At 46.7% G+C, this 21,375-nt stretch overlaps 2 protein-coding genes across 3 annotated transcripts in view; one reads left to right on the top strand and one right to left on the bottom strand.

Moving 5' to 3' along the window:
• Positions 1-1,388: 1,388 nt before the first annotated feature.
• CFAP410 (cilia and flagella associated protein 410) lies at positions 1,389-13,518 on the bottom strand. Its single transcript, XM_083154246.1, has 7 exons — positions 13,277-13,518; positions 12,032-12,050; positions 11,195-11,241; positions 10,675-10,904; positions 5,697-5,874; positions 3,170-3,266; positions 1,389-1,834 (listed from the first exon to the last, which is right to left on the bottom strand). The coding sequence occupies exons 1-7, from the start codon at positions 13,396-13,398 to the stop codon at positions 1,706-1,708; spliced, it is 822 nt and encodes a 273-aa protein (XP_083010372.1). The 5' UTR covers positions 13,399-13,518; the 3' UTR covers positions 1,389-1,705.
• Positions 13,444-21,375, top strand: part of TRPM2 (transient receptor potential cation channel subfamily M member 2) — a 100,657-nt gene continuing 92,725 nt past the window's right edge. Inside the window, exon 1 of one of the 2 annotated variants that reach the window (XM_083154239.1) lies at positions 13,444-13,556. The gene's annotated coding sequence lies outside the window, so the exon portion shown is untranslated. Of the gene's footprint in view, positions 13,557-13,600; positions 13,791-21,375 lie in introns of those variants that run through there. The other variant, XM_083154237.1, reaches the window with a different exon arrangement.

The following is a 21,375-nucleotide window of genomic DNA, read 5'->3' as shown; positions in this document are numbered from 1 at the left end:
ATCACATCTTGGAGAGTTAAAGTAGAGAAATTGCTCATAGCAACCATATCAGCTTCAGTGATCTTTCTAGCACGGCCTGTACAATGACAGTTAGAGGCCGATTGGTTGGTAGGGGCAATTCTCCACTTTACCTCTCTCCAAGATTTGAGACAATTCCGAGATCTCGTCACCTGCTGGCAATAGATAGAGTGGTTGTCCTGCTTTGCACATATTGCTAGAACTTTAATACAAAACCAATATTATTGAATCATTATTACTTACCCCAGTCATTTACCTTTTTTTTTAAGAACGTTTGCCCTGAAATCCCAGAAGGGAGATGCGACCCACCGTCGGGAACATCTGCCGCACTCCGTCTCATCAAAGATGCGCATCTGGCTCCGGCGTTATAGTGTCGCCACTTTTAAACATGTATCAAACTGATACATTTATTCCAAGCGTGAACTTTTCAACCTCTTATTTAGCTCGTTTTATGTGAAATCGCTGTTCTCATACTGCAGTAACTTTATATGTATTATATATTCTACTTTATGAGATGAGAGTTACTGTGCAGATGAACTCTGGGTTAGTTCCTGTGTTGCGGTGAGACTGCAACACTGGGGAAAATGTAAGAGCCGGTGGCGTGTATGCATCAGCATCACCTGCGAGTCCGCCCAATGTTTTACAGGGGCATTCATTTTAAAACAGAAGCAGGTTTTGCCTTTTAAACGATCTGTCAGACTCGTTGGGATCACGCCGATGCCGGCAAGTTGCGCACCGTTACTTTTACACTCTGAGTTTCAAGTTGGCAGGTCTGATGACACAATGGAGAGACGGGAGTTGAATTGGTGGCAGTACTCAGGTCTCCCATCATTATGGTAAATCACAGTATAAGTAATGGTCATGATTCGGAGATGAACACTAGTGCCCGTGCGTCTGCGAATGTGTACGCAGTGATTGTGCTTTATGCAAATTAAGCAGAAGATTTGAGATTGAGATGGTGGCATCGGGGTGTTTGGAAGTCCCAGAAGAGCAAAGATGCAGCACTGGTGCAGTCGATTATCAACGTTCCGAATAATCCTAGGGATGCGCAGCATGGCAGCCAAAAGTAAGATGCCAGAGCCATTGAAGCTACGTACAGGATGCAGACAGAGACGCGCCCTGAAAACCGTCATTACACGCCTACGTTATTTTCCACCACTTTCCATAGCGCCTCTGAAACGGTCAGTCCCATTAGCCACTGAGCAAATAAATCCTGCGACCGCTGTCACATGACCATTGACGCACATGCGCAGTGAGACACTATGGATTTTATAGTATAAATAACAGGACAGATTGTTTGGTCTTATCTATATGTAGCAAGTGCGGAGGCCTTTTATTGCTGAAGAAAACAATTCTATTATACAGCTGAGAAACATTTATGAATAGGCAATGATCCGTTTATTGTTTAATAAATTCCCTTTCAACAACATGAGCGTCTAATATACATTTGTTTAATCTGCAACTAGCGAGCCGCCAGCTATCCACCTGCGCACGTTCCCGTATCTTGTCTGAAATGCTTAATGGACTCTATGATTTGGGAGCGGTTACACGTAGATTTTCCAGGAGAGAAGAAGAAGTGCCGAGCGAAGCCAATTTGCCTGCATTCCTTCATCTTTGACGTACACATTCATCATGTTGTACGCAGGGTCTGATTATAGACGAGATTGCACCTGATTACTGGAACTATTTATCTCTCCTCCTGGAGCTCCTTCCTCTGCAGCTGGTGAATTCGGGTCTCCGCAGCCCTCTGAACAATGTCCAAGCCTTCCGTGTCTAGGTCCTTCAGCAGCAGCAGCACCGCATTCACGATGTTATTCTGAGGATATTAAACAATAAATAAAAAGATAGATAACGGTGTAGTCTTCGTGGTTAAATATTAATAGTGTTTATTAATAAAAACAAAATTGAAAACAGTTTTATTATCTTTCCGTCCCACAATCTTAAAACTGGGTCTACAGAGTATTACTGAACAGCGGGTTTAAAAGCTGACGATTTACTGTAGCTCTGAGCACTGTACGTAACACATTAATTGTGAAAAATGCGGAATCAGATTTGTGGTGCAGTTGCTGTATTGCTCTTTCTATTCTAAATCCATCGGCCGAAATATATCCCTTAACAGTTGGATGAGATGAGAGATGTTGCCCTCCCATGCACAGTAAGACTCTCCTCCAGTCTCCAAACCGTCAAGCGTTCCCCATCATGTTCCAGACCCACCCACATAACCTTCATAAACCTCTCCTATCCAATCACATCCCCACTGTACAGTCCTGAGATATACTCACTTATTCTCTCTCACTTTTCCATCATCCCGACCCCAGGCCAACATTGCGGGGTCACTGTATCAAACAGCCCACCAAGAGCCTCTGTAATCAGGTGGCCATAATAACACCTATCCTTGTGTATCAATTTAGCTATAGAGTGTAAGCCTGCGAGCAGGGCCCTCTGGCCTCCAGGTCTGTCTGTTATTACCCAGTTTGTTCTATCACGGTTGTGTCCGATAAAGAACAACAGAATTTGCTGCGCTGTATAAGAATCTTTAAATAATATCAATAAATATAATAATTTTACAGGAAGCAAACTGCTGCCAACGTACAGTAGGCGAGGGATTTATAGATCATCATATTGTGCGGTATGTACTGTCCAGAATGCAATAAGTTAGGTCGTAACAATGACCGGTTGGGAATAATCTATTTACCAGGGATTACATTGTTCGTGTGGGTTATATAACCAAGTCAAGCACCAGACAAGTCATAGCACCCGAAATACAATACAAACACCAATTTCTACGCAGCTGAGTGATTATTGCAGTCACGCTGTGCACCTTCCGCGATGGCAGTGAGGGACTGTCTGGATCTCTACCTCGACAAAAGGAACTTCCCTTCACATGAAGGAATTTGATTACAATCCTTTATTACGAACATTTCACAAAATAAAAAAGATAATTTTTGAATAGCGACAATAACAAAGACCTAAAATCAGATACAAAGGTAAGAAAGAATCTGGTTTTGGGGGAAGGGTTTTGGGGCTCAAGATGTAATTAGTGTTGGACAGTAACTGCAGACCAATGATATTGGCGGACAGGGAAATGAACAACGATATATTATGTAAACCGTTTCCCTGAGAAAGTAAATAATGTAACCAGGTAAATTACCTTTTTCTTCTTGCTGACATTTGCCTCCATTGGCGACGAGAAAGGTGAAAACTTGTCTCTGGGGAGCGGTTTCATTCCCAGCTGTTCACGGATTTTGCTTAGAAAACACAAAATAGTCATGTAACATCTACGCAAACGTCTGTGTGACACTAATACCACATCATGCCGACATCTCTAATGTGTCAATATGTAATTCCGCAGTTCTAGCAACTAACAGGTAAGGATTTAACTCCTTCACTGGTAATCCCAAGAATTTTCCGGGCTATGCCTTAATGCCCAGAGTGGCAAGCCCCGAAAATTCTCGGGATTCCCAGTGTTTAGCGCCGAGCAGCGCAGTGCTGCCCGGCTCCCTCCCCTCCGCCGCGCCTCCTCCTACCCCCTCCCCTCCGGCTTTTGTATTGAAGTCCCCGGCACAGGCTTATGACAAGCCGGCTGCCGGGGACAGGGACGGGGTGCAGGTCCGGGCAGCGGCTGATTGACAGTTCAGCAGCGCTGCCCGGACCCAGGGAGGCAGTGGTGTTTTTTTTTTTAAGGGAGCGCTCCCCATAAAAAACTCGCCCAGTGGGGAGCGCTCCCAAAAAACCCCACCACTGAAGGGGTTAAGGATGCGATCCAAAACGTGAAAAAAATCATGTCGACATTCCCATTGTTGACCTAATGTTTTTGTCGACTTATTTTATGTGTTAACCTAATGTATATCGGCCCAATGACCCATACAAATATATGATTATACGAGGACATCTGATGTGAATGATCCCCACTTGTTAGAGATCACCATGAATGAATTATTATTATTGCATTTTAATATAAAATAAATGTCTATGCTATGGAATTAAATTGCAATAATATATAAAAAATGTGTTTCTTACATATCTATTGGTGGTTAGATTGGCGAATACCAGTCCTGTGTCTTCTTTTTTATTTAAGACACAGCGCTGAGGTTCTCTTTATATACAATTGCTTTGGGATTTCGTAAGGACAAATCCCCTACATGGCTCAGTGAGTTCGGGTGATTACGCACTCGCGATATCGCTAATGACCTTATTTATGCTTAGAAAGGACGGAACTCAATTAAGCTCCTTCCAGTCCGTACACGGAATTGAGGCTCAAATTCATTTCGATGTCGGAACGAATGCCCGTCGCTCTAGTGTGTGCCCAGGTTTAGCTCAATGTGGCACTGGATCTTTACCATTGGTTATATGTATTTTGCATGTAATTGGTTTATGTGAATTACCCCAGCGTGCATTGTTATAGTGGGATGTGTCTGGGCTGGTCCGTTCGGCCTTATGTGCCGCGAGGGCTGACTGAGGGACGCCCGGATCAGGACTCTGTGAGTGTCTGTGTGAGGGCCTAGAAGTGATCATCAAAATGTTATAGTTTACACAGGAGCGTTTATTACATAACTGTGAGTACTCTTACACGGATGTTATTTATGTTCTGCTATCACAATGTCATCGCTGGGGAACCTTTCTGTCATCTACTTTCACAGTAGGCCACTAGATTCACATGACATGATGCATTATGAGATGTGTGTGTGTGTGTGTGTGTGTATATATATATATATATATATATATATACACATACATACATACATACACAGACATACACACACACATATATACACACAGGGAAAAAAGCCGCACTCCCTTTGCTTGAAGTCACTGTATGCTGCACCAGGTGCCTTCCTCAGCCGTACCCCAAACGAGGGGTGGCACAAATAGAGTCGTTTTAGGCGGCACTCCGGCGTCTTTCACAAGAATTACATTTCTATGGGCTGCCATGCGCTCCTTAAAGCTTCTCTCAGTTTTCCCCACGTAGCACTTGCTACAGGGGCATGTAATCAGGTAGACCACATGTGTGGAACTACATGTCAAATAGTATCTAATGTGAATGGTTTTTCCCTGGAGGACTATCTTTTGAATAAGCTGTTTAATCAGCTGTGAATCTAAACTGTGATGCAGTCCTTTTATATGTATGTAAACTAATGTCTTTAATGTTTTTTTTATTAGATGTGCATTTATAGATATGCTGTGTTTTTTGCTGTAATGTTTGTGGACATTTTTGTATTGATATGCACTTCATTCAACGTAATAGACACAGTGTATCACCTGTTCAACACAGGTGTCTTAATGAAACCTTCACACCCTCTGACAAGGAGGAGCTTTGTTCACTAGGATGTGGCTATATATTGCATGTTTGTATGAGAAAATTTATCCTGATGACGAGCATTAAACTCGAAAGATCTTGATGAAAATTGTGTGGTCCTAATTCTTGTGAAAGACGCTGGAGTGCCGCCTAAAACGACTTATATATATTTATATACACACACACACACACACACACACACACACACACACATACAAATAATATAGATAATTAAAATCGGCCACACAATATCCTACACTTGGCGCACTATAAGTGCTTGTTATCTGCGAGGCTTCCTCCATGTTCTGTGTATGTTATATTATGATTATAAGCTATTACTTTGTCTCTCGCTAAGCTATGTATTATCACAGCCGGCACTTACTTTGTCTCCTCCATGCTGAAGTTTAGTACGTCGTTTTCAGACTCCGCTGTGACTTCCGGACAGTTCTGCTCCGTCGCAGGCTCTGCGTGGCCGTTTTCTGTGTTAGCAGAGTCAGCAGGAGGAGCGGAGATCTCCTCGCCTTCCGCAATGGCCTTAGACACCTCCTCCGCCGTCACGGCTGCCAAGGAAGAACGTGCAACATCAATAATCTACAGTAAGTACAACTACAAATGGTAAATAACTCCTACTCTCCAGGACTACAATCCACATCATGCGCTGCTAGTCTGGAGGCGTACTGGTGTAACTTGTGAACCCACTTTATGCCAGAAGAGAAGGAGTTAATGTAAGTATACCGGCAATCTTTCCTGCCTGTCTGCCCTATGCAGGGAAAATGCTGTGGCCGGTGGTATGGAAAGTGCCATTGAAATCCCTTTCCTTGTGTCACACAGCACAAACCCCCTTCCTTGTGTCACACTGTACACAGACACCACCTTCCTTGTGTCACATCACACAGACACCCCCTTCCTTGTGTCACACTGTACACAGACACCTCCTTCCTTGTGTCACACTGTACACAGACACCCCCTTCCTTGTGTCACACATCACAGACACCTCCATCCTTGTGTCACACTGCACAGACACCTCCTTCCTTGTGTCACACTGTACACAGACACCCCCTTCCTTGTGTCACACTGTACACAGACACCCCCTTCCTTGTGTCACACTGTACACAGACACCCCCTTCCTTGTGTCACACATCACAAACACCTCCTTCCTTGTGTCACACTGTACACAGACACCCCCTTCCTTTTGTCACACATCACACAGACACCTCCTTCCTCATATCACACTGCACAGACACCTCCTTCCTCATATCACACTGCACAGACACCCCCTTCCTTGTGTCACACTGTACACAGACACCTCCTTCCTTGTGTCACACATCACACAGACACCTCCTTCCTTGTGTCACACATCACACAGACACCTCCTTCCTTGTGTCACACATCACACAGACACCTCCTTCCTCGTGTCACACTGTGCACAGACACCCCCTTCCTCATATCACACTGCACAGACACCCCCTTCCTCATATCACACTGCACAGACACCCCCCTCCTTGTGTCACACTGTGCACAGACACCCCCTTCCTCATATCACACTGCACAGACACCCCCCTCCTTGTGTCACACTGTGCACAGAAACCCCCTTCCTTGTGTCACACTGTGCACAGAAACCCCCTTCCTTGTGTCACACTGTGCACAGACACCCCCTTCCTTGTGTCACACTGTGCACAGACACCCCCTTCCTTGTGTCACACTGTACAGACACCCCCTTCCTTGTGTCACACTGTGCACAGACACCCCCTTCCTTGTGTCACACTGTGCACAGACACCCCCTCCTCGTGTCACACAGACACCCCCTTCCTCGTGTCACACAGACACCCCCTTCCTCGTGTCACACAGACACCCCCTTCCTCGTGTCACAGACACCCCCTTCCTCGTGTCACACAGACACCCCCTTCCTCGTGTCACACAGACACCCCCTTCCTCGTGTCACACAGACACCCCCTTCCTCGTGTCACACAGACACCCCCTTCCTCGTGTCACATTGTAAAATCCCCCCCCCAGTGCCATAATACGTAGACATGCCAGTTCTTTTTATTGTGCATACAGGGTAAATTGCTTATGAATCTTGCAGTTAATAACTGGCAGTTCTATTCAGACATTGCCAGTCAGGCTAAGACGTTCCCTCCTCCCCACTAGGCATTTGCCCCCTGCCTAACTGCAGCTAGCTGGTGTAAAACTGCTCCTTCTAGCTAGAATGGATCCCAGCAATAAATGAGGATTTCTATCTGAAACAACACAGAACAGTTTTATTTTATTCCTGTCTGCTGAACACTAGAACTGTTCAGAGCACTACAATCCGTGTACTGTATTTACAGATGGCTGGTGCCACCTACAGATCACCAGGGAAATGGTACCCGCACAGTAATGCCAACTGCAAGATATATAGGCAGCTCCTGTACGCATGGACTTGTACATTAACAGTGGTAGAAATTCAATTCTTACTGCAAAGAAATATATTCTGAAATGGGAAAACAAAGAGAATTATGCTGCTTTCCCACTGCAGACCCGTTTTAAGTTACAGGTAATCTTAAACGGTATTTAGCATTCCCACTGCAGCAGATTACAGTTTGAAATGCCATTTAAGTCCCATTCCCATTGCAGGTAAAACGTTTTAGCTCTTCAAAACGTTTTTACAGCATTGGTGTGCAGTGGTGCTAGTAATATATACATTGCTGGCCTGTGCCAGCAATGTATATATTACTGGCTGATAATTAATCATTGGTGTGCAGTGGTACCAATAATATATACATTGCTGGCCTGTGCCAGTAATGTATATATTACTGGCTGATAAATAATCATTGGTGTGCAGTGGTACCAATAATATATACATTGCTGGCCTGTGCCAGTAATGTATATATTACTGGCTGATAAATAATCATTGGTGTGCAGTGGTACCAATAATATATACATTGCTGGCCTGTGCCAGCAATGTATATATTACTGGCTGATAATTAATCATTGGTGTGCAGTGGTACCAATAATATATACATTGCTGGCCTGTGCCAGCAATGTATATATTACTGTCTGATACTCCGTTACTGGCTCCGTGTTCAGCGGGGGGGGGGGGGGGGGGGGGGGGGGGGGGGCGGGGCGAGCAGGTCTCCGTGTTCAGCAGGCGGGGGGCGTGGCGAGCAGGACGGGAGGGGCGGAGCGCCCAGCTTGTGTGGCCGGGCGGGGGAGCAGGACTGCCGGGCGGTGATTGACAGCGGGACGGCGCCGGTGAGCGACAGCGGGACGGCGCCGGTGAGCAGCGGTGAGTATATGACGCTGCGGGCGGGGAGGGGGGTGGCAAGGGAGAGAGCAGACAGCTGGACTGAAAGCCGCGCATCTTTCAGCCCGGCTGCTGTATACAGATTCAGCGATGATGGCTCAAATATGAGCCATCCTCGCTGCATCTGCTGGTAAAACCGTTTAAGAGGCATTCCCATTGCCTCTTAAACGGTAGATTACTGGCTAAAACCCTGCTCTGAAAACGGGTTGAAATACCGTTTAACTTTAAACGGTATTTCAACTCTTGCGCTTTCCCACTGCAGCCTTAAACAGTATTTTGCCCTCAAAAATCGGCAAAATACCGTTTTAAGGCTGCAGTGGGAAAGGGGCATAAAACACGTTACTACAAACTTCAACAAATATATAGAAGTTCTGCGCCTGACGGACTGCTGCCAAATAGTGTTCTCCTGGGTCTACCACACCCACAAAACATCTAATACAGCATCGGAGAGCACCACATGGCGATGTCCACCCATCCCCAACACGTTGACTGCGACTCTGTCCTTTACGACCAGATCTACATATATCTTCAAAGACGCCAGTACAGCTCCCTACAGCTTCTAAGATAATAGGGCCCATTTTCGAGGCCAGTACTCATAAGCGTACTTGTGTATTACAGCGGCGCCCCCCCGATGTACATCGTACGATGAACGTATCGTATCGCATCGCATGCCATGCAACGCGATTTTGACCCCCTATACGATTAAAAATCGTATCAGCACCCTAAAGGGTGCTTTTGAGCACCCTAATGGGTGCTTACAATGTTAAATGCACCCCCACGCCACCCCCCCACTATAAAAGTGAACCCGAAGCGTGGCGAGCGCAGCGAGCCCGCGAGGGGCGGCGGTACGCGTCCTACGACCTTTTCATACCCCCACTTTCCACGTCGGCGTGGAGTTGAGAATAGAATAGTGTGGCGAGCGCAGCGTGCCCCGCGAGGGGACACGGATACCTTCACAGGTAAACGCGTCCCTTCGCGGGCTTCACAGGTATCCGCTGCGCTCGCCACGCTTCGGGCTCGGTGGCTCGCTGCGCTTGCCACACTAATCTGTTCTCAACTCCATGCCGACGTGGATAGTGGGGGTATAAAAAGGTCGGAGGACGCGTACCGCTGCCCCTCGCGGGTTCGCTGAGCTCGCCACGCTTCGGGTTCACGTTTATAGTGGGGGGGGGGGGGCGCATTTAACATTGTATGCACCCATTAGGGTGCTTATACAATGTTTAATCGCATCGTATGGCATTGTATGCCATGTACAATGGCATACAATTTCAAAATTGTATGCCATCGTACACTAACTAACGACATCGCGTCGCATCGCATACCATCGCATGCGTTATGGTATGCGATGCGATGGGCAACGGCAAAATACACAAGTACCCTCATAAGAAAGAAAAGTGGAACGTGTGATTCTGGAACCAGTGAAAGGGACAGGGTGTATCCATTAAAGAACCCTTTTATGTGACCATAGGGCCCAGTTACAAGGTCAGTAGTGTTCATTCTAGCACGCGCCAACTATGACAAAGAGAGACATCGTCAGTGCACATTACCCTGGTTCTGCAGAGCATTATATAACGTGCTCCGCATACAGTACAAGACAGAGGGACATCGGCAGTGCACATTACCCTGGTTTTGCAGAGCATTATATAAAGTGCTCCGCATACAGTACATGACAGAGAGACATCGGCAGTGCACATTACCCTGGTTCTGCGGAGCATTATATAACGTGCTCCGCATACAGTACAAAAGAGTGGGACATCAGAAGTGCACATTACCCTGGTTCTGCGGAGCATTATATAATGTGCTCCGCATACAGTACAAGACAGAGGGACATCGGAAGTGCACATTACCGTGGTTCTGCGGAGCATTTTTAAAAGTGCTCTGCATAGAGTAAAATACAGAGAGACATCAGCAGTGCACATTACCCTGGTTCTGCGGAGCATTGTAATACCTGCTCCACATACAGTATAAGACAGAGAGACATCGGCAGTGCACATTACCCTGGTTCTGCGGTGCGGAGCATTGTAATACCTGCTCCACATACAGTACAAGACAGAGAAAATTTGGCAGTGCACATTACCCTGGTTGTCGAGTTTGTGCAGATTGGGCAGATTCCGCAGGACGGTCATCCTGTACCGGTGGGGATCGGGACAGCAGCACGGGTTCTCGGACAACCACAGGATCCGCAGTTTGGGCAGCAGCTTCAGGTAGTAGACCTCGCTCAGGCTGCTGACGTTGTTCTTCCGCAGGTACAGCTCGCTCAGATTCTGGCAGTGGCTTATGGGCTCCAAGGTGGAAATGCTGTTTACACTGGGAACAGGTGCAGAGCAACAATTTACAATTTGCATTATAGAGTTTCTATATTTACCATTACATATTGATGAATAACAATGTTTGCTTGGCAATATTCACACCTATTTTGTCAAATTCACTTGGCAGTCAAAGGGTTTAAAAAAACGTCAGGATATTAACTCAAATACATACAGTATGCTTCCTCGTTACATGAAATAAGGGCAATTATCCAGTTTCTTGCATACACAAGCCCCAGATACAGCAAGCAGCGACCAGACGTACTCTGTGTTATAGGAGATATCACCCACCTCAATGTTATAACTTCAATGTTTGGAATTTCCTGAAATATAGAGATCTGTAAAATATATAAGGAGCGAGCGTCACAGGATGAAAGCAAGCGTTCAATACACAATAATACGTGGATTTACACATCAAAAGCAAAAGGGACCATTTTACTCAGCTGTCAATTAACCAGTGGGGGAAAGCTAGATCAATAGGAGAGTAATGACATAATGGGGTGCGATTCACATCACATTAGTGTACGTCTGCACATCTGCTCCGATCCCGGACCCCCCGGTGCAGGGAACTGTATATGTAACATGTAGCTGGATTGCCAGGATAGAGACGCGTTTCAAACTTCAAGTTCCGGGGAAGAAGAGACACAAACTCCTCTTACGTCCAACTCTTATTTATCTCATCTGTAACCCTTGTACAAGCCAATAACGCAGGATGCGGTTTACAGCCTGGCGAACGAGAAGCCAGCAGTCAGAATTACGACTCAGGAATATCGTCTTCTGGGCAGAACACCTGCGCTGGAATTCCGACATTGATGAGGTTGTGAATGCTGGAATCCCGGCTGCCAGCATCTACAACAGGGCTGGGCAATTGCGGCCCTCCAGATGTTGATGAACTACACATACCAGCATGCCTTGCATCAGTTTCAGCATGGCCACATAGCAAAACTAATGCAAAGCATCCTGGGATGTGTAGTTCATTAAGATCTGGAGGGCCGCAATTGCCCAGCCCTGATCTACAATGTAAGTATGCAGGGAGCGGTAGCAGGTAGAGGAGGGGGGGGGGGGGGGGGGGGGACGACATGAAGACGCAGTAAGACGCAGACATGAAACATTAAAAGTATCACTTACGTCTGTAAGGCGGCTTCCCCTGAAACACAACAAGAAACAATTGTAGGTTGTTGTTTCAAATATATATTTATATATACACACACACTAATCTGTTTCCACAAGAAAATGTATAACTATGAAATCTGTTCTCTATAAATCCTGGGGCCGTGATTTCTGTACCGTCAGGTCCTTACATATAGTCAATTAAAATGACACCAGGGGCGGCTCTGTGTATTACACCGGGTACCAGACACAGCTATATATATATATATATATATATATATATATATATATATATATATATATATATATATATATATATATATATATATATATATATATATATATATATATATATACACACCGGTATATATAACGCTGGGCACCAGGGGCAGCTCTGTGTATTACACCAGGCACCAGTAGAGGCTCTGCGTATTACACCAGGCACCAGGCATAGCTCTATGTATAACGCTGGACACCAGGGGGGGGGGTTCTGTATATTACAACGGGACCAGGGGCAGCTCTGTGTATTACACCAGGCAACAGTGGAGGCTCTGCGTATTACACCAGGCACAGCTCTATGTATAACGCTGGTCACCAGGGGGGGTTCTGTATATTACAACGGGACCAGGGGCGGCTCTGGATATTACATCGGGCACCAGGGGAAGCTCTGGATATTACACCGGGCACCAGGGGCGGCTCTGGATATTACACCGGGAACAGGGGCGGCTCGGTGTATTACACCGGGAACAGGGGCGGCTCTGGATATTACACCGAGCACCAGGGGCCGCTCTGGATATTACACCGAGCACCAGGGGCGGCTCTGTGTAGTACACCGAACACCAGGGGTGACTCTGTGTATTACACCGGGCACCAGGGGCGGCTCTGTGTAGTACACCGAACACCAGGGGCGGCTCTGTGTAGTACACCGAACACCAGGGGCGGCTCTGTGTATTAAACCGGGCACCAGGGGCGGTTCTGTGTATTACACCGGGCACCAGGGGCGGCTCTGTGTATTACACCAGGCACCAGGGGCGGCTCTGTGTATTACACCAGGCACCAGGGGCGGCTCTGTGTATTACACAGGGCACCAGGGGCGGCTCTGTGTATTACACAGGGCACCAGGGGCGGTTCTGTGTAGTACACCGGGCACCAGGGGCGGTTCTGTATATTACACTGGGCAGCAATGACAGTGACATCACCCCCATGCCCATCAGCAATGAGCAGCCCCGTGTCACCCAGTGCTGCCCCCTCCCCGTCACTCACCAGCAGTTCAGCTTCCTCACACTCTCCAGGTCAGAGGCCTTAGCCCGGGACAGGACCTGCTTCCGCGTCAGCTTCATGCCCTGTGTGCAGCGTCCCGGTACCGGAGGGAACGAGTCGCCCATCCGGTAACTAGGGCTGCACCGGCGTCTGCTTGGCTGGTCGCTAGGGGGCGTGGCGTACCGCTGTGCCGAGCTTCCTGCAAGCCTGGAGGCCGAATGCGTTCCGAGCCTCGCTCCGAGATCCGGCGGCCGATTGACAGCCAGAGCGACCATTCGGGAAGGTGATTGGGGTGTGGGTGGGAACAATAGGTCAGTGGCGCGACCATAGTTGCCAAGTCAGCTTGAAACAAGCGGATTTGGGCTTGTTTTTTTCGTGAGTCGCTTATTTTTTTTGATGGTTGCTTGTTGCTTGTTTTTGGGCTTATAATTTTTTTTAGTAGCTTGTTTTGGGCTTGTTTTATTTTGGGCTTCTCTGTAATTCAGTTATTCAGCACAGAGATAAGGGACAAACACAGGTGAGAACTAGGCTTATAGAAATGGTAATGACTCTCATTATCTATGTTGCGGCTGGTGTGTATTCTCTAGGGCTAATCTGATTTTAGCAATGATGCTTGTAGTAAGATTGTTCTATCTTTTCTTAAGATGTCCACACATGGTACAATTTATCCCGCTCACATCGCACAGCACAAAAAGTATGTGCTCACTAGATTGCATTGCAGCGCATTCAAAACGCATGCGATCTAGTACAAAACGTACATCGCCTGTCGCACCATGTATGGTAAATATTTCTCAGTGCGTACAAAGGACAATGTTCACTTGAGATTTTTCTTTAGAGAAAAAAATGAAAGTAAAAGATCTCATATTTGGGCAGATGTATGATGGCGCGCTATGGGGGAGAAGGGGAAATCAGTACATGTTATGTGCACCGATACCGCTTCTCCCCCATGTAAGAAGGAGCCGGTGTGCACAGGCCGCTATGTAAGGTAAATGTATGAACGGTCCACAGCGCTGACTGTTCCATCCCCTGCCGCTATCCGCTTCAACAGCTGCAGGGTGACGAAGCCCTATACCCAAACCAGTGACATCACTGTCCCTGCTGCTGGCTTCGGGCTGCGCTGGGATCTCACGTGAGTAGCGAGATCTCACGCATGCCCAGTACAGCCGGCCATGGGGAAGAAGTCAGCGCGCAAGTTTGTGTTCGCCCACTTCGGCAGACAAGATGTTAATACATCTTGTCGATGTCCCTTCCTGCTTTGCCTCATCAATGAGGCGAAGCAGGAAGTGTTATAGTATTCTTTAAAAGCCAGTTTTGTGCTGATAAAATATCATTGTAAATACATTACATGTAGATTGTATAAATAATACGTAAAATATCTACCTATCTATAGTCAAATGTAAGTTGGGCTTGTTTTGGGGCTTTTTAGGATTAGATTGGGCTTGTTTTGGGCTTGTTTTTTGGTCATCAGTTGCTTGTTTTACGTTTCAGAGTTGGCAACACTGGGCGCGACAGCTGCTTTCATGTTGCCAGCATGCACTGTGACAGGTTTAATATGCTCCAACAACAACTGGGCATGCTGGGATGTGTAGTCCCACTGCGGCTGAATTGCTACAGGTTACCTACTTATGTTATTGCTGTGCTGATAGGGGGCAGCTGACACCTCATTGATGGGCCCATCTCTGCAGCTGCTGGTAGCTGGTGCATGCACTATAAGGATTGTTGGCCTAATTCAGACCTGATCGTTTAACGGATCCGTTTGGGACTTAAACAGCACACATCGGATCGGATCGCATCCCTAGTGCATGCACTGCGATCTGATATGATGTGTACCTAGTACAACAAGTATGTGCAGCACATACTTTTTGTACCGTACTATGTGATGCGCGGGAGCGCGCATCACATAGTCCAGAACGGAGCCAGTCCACAACGGACTGTGTATGGGCTCCTTGATTCATACTTGCCTGGTAATATATGATTGCTGTCACCTGTGGAGAGCTGGGTAATGGAGCCCATACACGGTCCGTTGTGTACGGCTCCGTTCTGTACTATGCGATGCGCGCTCCCGCGCATCACATAGTACGGTACAAAAAGTATGTGCTGCTCATACTTTTTGTACTAGGTACACATCGGATCGCAGTGCATGCACTAGGGATGCGATCCGATCCGATGTGTACTATTTAAGTCCCAAACGGATCCGTTAAACGGACCGTGTATGGGCAGCTTAACTGATAAGAAAGGTGTCACCACAGGTGCTGGCAATCATACATTACCAGGGAAGCCCAGGAGCAGAGCATTGTGTCCTCCTGGAGACGGGCATGCTGGGAGGTATGGATAATGTATGATTGCCAGCACCTGTGGGGAGCTAGGTAACTGATAAGAAAGGTGTCACCACAGGTGCTGGCAATCATACATTACCAGGGAAGCCCAGGAACAGAGCATTGTGTCCTCCTGGAGAGGGGCATGCTTGAAGGTATGGATAATGTAGGATTGCCAGCACCTGTGGGGAGCTAGGTAACTGATAAGAAAGGTGTCACAACAGGTGATGGCAATCATAGATTACCAGGGAAGCCCAGGAACAGAGCATTGTGTCCTCCTGGAGAGGGGCATGCTGGGAGGTATGGATAATGTAGGATTGCCAGCACCTGTGGGGAGCTAGGTAACTGATAAGAAAGGTGTCACCACAGGTGCTGGCAATCCTACATTACCAGGGAAGCCCAGGAACAGAGCATTGTGTCGTCCTGGAGAGGGGCATGCTGGGAGGTATGGATAATGTAGGATTGCCAGCACCTGTGGGGAGCTAGGTAACTGATAAGAAAGGTGTCACCACAGGTGCTGGCAATCATACCTTACCAGGGAAGCCCAGGAACAGAGCATTGTGTCCTCCTGGAGAGGGGCATGCTGGGAGGTATGGATAATGTAGGATTGCCAGCACCTGTGGGGAGCTAGGTAACTGATAAGAAAGGTGTCACCACAGGTGCTGGCAATCATACATTACCAGGGAAGCCCAGGAACAGAGCATTGTGTCCTCCTGGAGAGGGGCATGCTGGGAGGTATGGATAATGTAGGATTGCCAGCACCTGTGGGGAGCTAGGTAACTGATAAGAAAGGTGTCACCACAGGTGCTGGCAATCATACATTACCAGGGAAGCCCAGGAACAGAGCATTGTGTCCTCCTGGAGAGGGGCATGCTGGGAGGTATGGATAATGTAGGATTGCCAGCACCTGTGGGGAGCTAGGTAACTGATAAGAAAGGTGTCACCACAGGTGCTGGCAATCATACATTACCAGGGAAGCCCAGGAACAGAGCATTGTGTCCTCCTGGAGAGGGGCATGCTGGGAGGTATGGATAATGTAGGATTGCCAGCACCTGTGGGGAGCTAGGTAACTGATAAGAAAGGTGTCACCACAGGTGCTGGCAATCCTACATTACCAGGGAAGCCCAGGAACTAAGCATTGTGTCCTCCTGGAGAGGGTAAGGTAGACAAGTATAGGCAAATATGTTCTCAAAATGGCCAAAACCATGCTTTGCTACAGGTGCAGTGGCAAACGCAGGATTTTAGAGGGGGTTTCCAAATGTAATCCAAAGTCTCTCACTCTGCAGCACATTGGAGTAAGTGCATTTAAGATGGTTGGAGGTGCTCCCCTAGTTCTGTACAACCAGCAACCCCCCCTGCGTTTGCCTCTGAGGTGGGGCAGATGTAACATGTGCAGAGAAAGATTGGGTGGGGTGAGTTCCATCTTCAATATAAATTGCAGTATCACAATAAAACAGCCAGCATTTACCCTGCACATAAACAATATAACCCACCCAAAGCTAACTCTCTCTGCATGTGTTTCATCTGCCCCACCTGCAGGGCAGCATGGTTTTGTCCATTTTGAGAACAAATTTGTCCTGCAATCAGGTATAAATTAGACCCTGTGTGCAGTGCTATCTGCCAGCAAAGGCGTACACAGGAGCCAGCACACAGGGGGTGCCCCAATGTGCGACAGGCTTAGGGTGACCAACTCATCCCTTTAATCTGGGACACATATTAATTACACAGGTTCTGTGGCTGACTTTCACCTGGTTTTAAACTGCCACACCTCAAGACTCCATTTTACCTGGTTTTAAACTGCCACAGAACCTGTGTAATTAATATGTGTCCCGGATTAAAGGGATGAGTTGGTCACCCTAGACAGGCTGCAATGGGACAACGCCCCCCCTTCCTTCTTCTGCCAGGTTATGAACTACCCCCACCTAGGTTGTGTTATCCTTTCAGTTCAAACTAAGTTTACCACTGTTTGCCCTAGTACCGCGCTCGCCAGCTATAGATTACCCAACTGACAAAGCTGGCACCCATTTGGAACCAGCAAACACCTTTCCGAGCATGGTTTGGTCCAGAAATAAGGGGATTCTAACACAATGATTCAGAGAGTAGAGCCTTCCACAAAATTGGCAATAAGAAGATATACAAAATTCAATATGTAGATTTGCCAAGAGAGGTAGAGAGAAAAAGAAAACTCTGGGTGGGGGCACTCTTCTATCACTGTTGCAAGTTTTGTTTTTGATACACTTTAAAATTTAATGTTTAATGGATATGCTCTAAAATAAAGTTCCTCAAAATATTTCCCCTAAGTGCGTGGGGCGCCGCAAAAATATGTGTTTGATTGGGTAGGGGCAAATTTGTGCCACCTAGGGAAAAGGAGACAACCGGTTTTTGTTTGGGGTTTTGTGATTGATCCTCATTTATCCTATGGTTTCACCATGGTGCTGGTATAGGTTTTAAGGATTGTAATCATTGGACCATTTTTACATAAAAAACGGTGGTCACCTATCGGGCAGACTGAGCTGTAATATGGTAACTCATAGGGGGCGATATAGTGCTACAGTTGGAGTTTGCAGGTTAGAGACATAAATAGCATAAATTCAATAGGCAGTGTGTAGATAAAACACGTTGGTCACAAATTAGATCAAGTAGATAATAAAGGTGGTAGCCACTGGACTGAGCCAGCGGTTACCTGGTGACCTGACCCGCCTGCGATGAGGTACTGGCGTCAGGTCTGCTGCTGTCTCTCTGTAGCGGTGTCCCTGTCTGAGCTCCTGCCCGGCCGGTCACGTGAGTGCACCACGTGATCGGAGTCCCGTCTGACGTACGTTTCGCGGTGCGCTTGGTCACAGGGGGGTGTGTGGAGCTGTCTACATCGTCGGAGTTCATTTATTTGTTGCGCAGCCAATCGGGCCTTTCTATGCTTGATAGGCATAGATATGAGCCTGTCAGGAGTGAACCTACTTTTGTGCCATGGACCAATGGGGAGCCTGATTACACGTGAACCCTCCGTGTCACAGCAAATGACGGAACGGGGCTTTGTTCGCTACAGCCAATGGATTGCTCTTGTTAGTAGGGCTTGTTTGGTAAGTAATGTTGTTTATTGTGGTGCGTATTGCACCCTATTGGTAGCGGTTTAGCTGGTATCGTATAGATGTCCCTAGGATTATGCTTTTAGTGCTTGTTGTGGCTGCATGTCAGGGACACTATTGCGCTGTGAGCTCATGTTATTAAGCTCTGGATCAGGCAGTGCCCCTGGTTCGTGTGTGTATGGTGCTCCTATTCTAGTACTGGCATATTCTTATTGTGCTGATATAACGCTGGCATGTACTCCGCTGGGTAAATCACTTATCGTGGATAATACCTAGCATGTTTAGTAATGGTAGTTCACTGTCCTGGTAGCTTGCAGGATAGGCATATTTAGTAGACAGTCCTTTATCATGTTGGTGATATGTCATGGATTACGAGTTATCCATATCACTATTATTAGAAGTTTAGGTATTTGGAGAAGGAGGATAAAAAGGGGGTAAGCATGTGTAGAAGGGGTCTACACTACTAGGGAAAGGGGGATGGGTTCATATTTACATATATACAGGGTGCTATATACACACATCCGGAGGATCATTTTTAGACCGAGGTCCAGATTATTTTCTTGATCTGGATTCTGTCCTTTTGGTAGCCGAGGAGAAAGCTCTGTAGGTTGGCATTTAGTAGGCAAACATGCGTAATCAATTCATTGTTGTGCCTATGATGGTCTGTCCAATGCTCACTTGGTGATTTTTTGGTGATTTTTTGGGGGTTGTTTGGTTAGTACTAGGGGGTATACTTGAAATCACTGGCTAGGAGTGCTTGTGGTTGTGAGTGAATGACAGGTGATTGCTGGTTACTGTGCAGGGGGTGATGGGGGGGGGGGAGGGGGGGGAAAGAGGGGGGGGAGGGGGGCGTGGGGCAAGGGGGGGAGAGGAGGGGGGAAAAAGAAGGAAAGGTGAATAGGTGAATATATTGTAAGATGATATAACTAAGTAATAATAAATGAGAGGACACCATATTTGGCTATAAATCTATCTTTATTAGTGTGAATATTATGAGCCAGGTGACCAATATTTTCTTTTACGACACCTGGTGTTCATAGGTGGTCTCTCATCCTATTACTTGCCAGGCCCAATGCTGCTTAGCTTCCAAGTTCGGTCGAGTTTGGGCGATCCAGCGTAGGTTTGGTCGTAATGATTGGTTAGCTCCGGCATGTTGCTCCAATGTGACTGTGCCAATAAGGTGATGACTAAAAGGTGTCATCACAGTGAGTGAGAACTCTAAAAAATTGGGTGAGAGAATAATATTGATAGGAGAGTGACATGACTTAATGGAGTGATGGTTATAGGTTGGTGATTGTGCCTCGGGGATTTGTGTAATTATCACAGAAATGCACCAAAGTTTATGTTTTCGTTCATCCCGGTCGGGTTTAGTGAGTTCAGTTTGAATATCCATTCACTCTCCTTTCTGAGGAGAGTGTTGGTGAGGTCCCCCCCGCGGATTCCAAGTGAGATTTTTTCCAGTCCCATCACTTTGAGACCTCTCCAGTCATTGTCGTGTTTGGTGTTGAAGTGGCGGGCGACTGTTGTTAGTTTTTTCATTTTTACTTTATCTGTTATGGCGTTGCGGATTGATCCGATGTGTTCCAGTGTCCTTTGCTTTAGCGGTCTTGAAGTCATGCCCACATATTTTTGGGTGCATGGGAATGTCAGGCAGTATATGACATTTTTAGTGTTACAATTAATGTAATCTTTGAGTTTGGTCTCTTTGCCATATCTGTCTGTGATGGAAGTAGTTTTGAGGATGTGTGGACAGGTTTTACAGGTGCCACATGGGTATGTCCCGGCCGTCCCTTCGTTCTTTTTACGTGATCGTTGGAAGTGACTAGAGACAAGGTGGTCTCTTAGATTTCTGGATCGTCGCCAACTCATTGTGGCCTGAGGTCGTAGATTTTTTGACAGTATTGGGTCAAGATGTAGAATTGGCCAGTGTTTCTGAACGGCGCCTTGAATTTGTCGCCATTCTTTGCAGAAATTGCCTACGAATCTAATGGTTTTGTCCTCTTTCTTTTGCTTTTTCTTGAATATGAGGTCATCTCTCCTGACGGTCAGGGAATTTCGAGCCGCCTTTTTTATGGATGTCTTACTGTATCCACGATCTTGGAGTCTCACAGTTAGGTCTTCACTGAGCGTCTTAAATTCTTGATCGTCAGAACAATTTCGTCTGAGACGAAGAAATTCACCTTTCGGTATATTTTCCACTGTTGGGGGAAAGTGAGAGCTTGTCTGATGCAGTAACGTATTCGTAGCTGTCTCTTTTCTGTAGAGACATGTTTTCATTGTCTCTATAGATCATCAGGTCCAGGAATGGCAGTTTATCTTGGCTGATTGCGTGTGTGAGTCGGATGTTCAGTTGGTTGTTGTTCAGGAGTTCGATGAACTTGAGCAGGTCTTCCTTTTCGCCCTCCCAGATGAGAAAGATGTCATCGATGTATCTAAGCCACATCATGACTTTCGATGTGAGATGCTCATTCTGGTCATTGAAGACTTGGGTTTCTTCCCACCACCCCAAAAAAATATTCGCGTATGTTGGGGCGCATGCTGCCCCCATGGCTGTTCCCCGAGTTTGTAGGAAAAAAATTTTAATAGTTTGCTCAGTGTATCAAAAACAAAACTTGCAACAGTGATAGAAGAGTGCCCCCACCCAGAGTTTTCTTTTTCTCTCTACCTCTCTTGGCAAATCTACATATTGCTTTCCTAACTCCGG

This window comes from Crinia signifera, chromosome 7 (assembly GCF_055691185.1).
Source record: "Crinia signifera chromosome 7, ASM5569118v1, whole genome shotgun sequence".
Lineage (NCBI taxonomy): Eukaryota > Metazoa > Chordata > Amphibia > Anura > Myobatrachidae > Crinia > Crinia signifera.
The sequence above is the reverse complement of the archived record's forward strand: the minus strand, read 5'-3'. Positions and strand labels throughout refer to the sequence as shown.

What these genes read in the sequence shown, in the direction of transcription:
- CFAP410 (XM_083154246.1), bottom strand. Translation starts at nt 13,398, where the DNA reads ATGGGCGACTCGTTCCCTCCGGTACCGGGACGCTGCACACAGGGCATG. An exon ending in GCACAAACTCGACAACCAGG is followed by an intron (nt 5,875 to 10,674) that starts GTAATGTGCACT and finishes CTTCCTTGGCAG; the next exon opens with CCGTGACGGCGGAGGAGGTG. An exon ending in TTCAGCATGGAGGAGACAAA is followed by an intron (nt 3,267 to 5,696) that starts GTAAGTGCCGGC and finishes GTGTTTTCTAAG; the next exon opens with CAAAATCCGTGAACAGCTGG.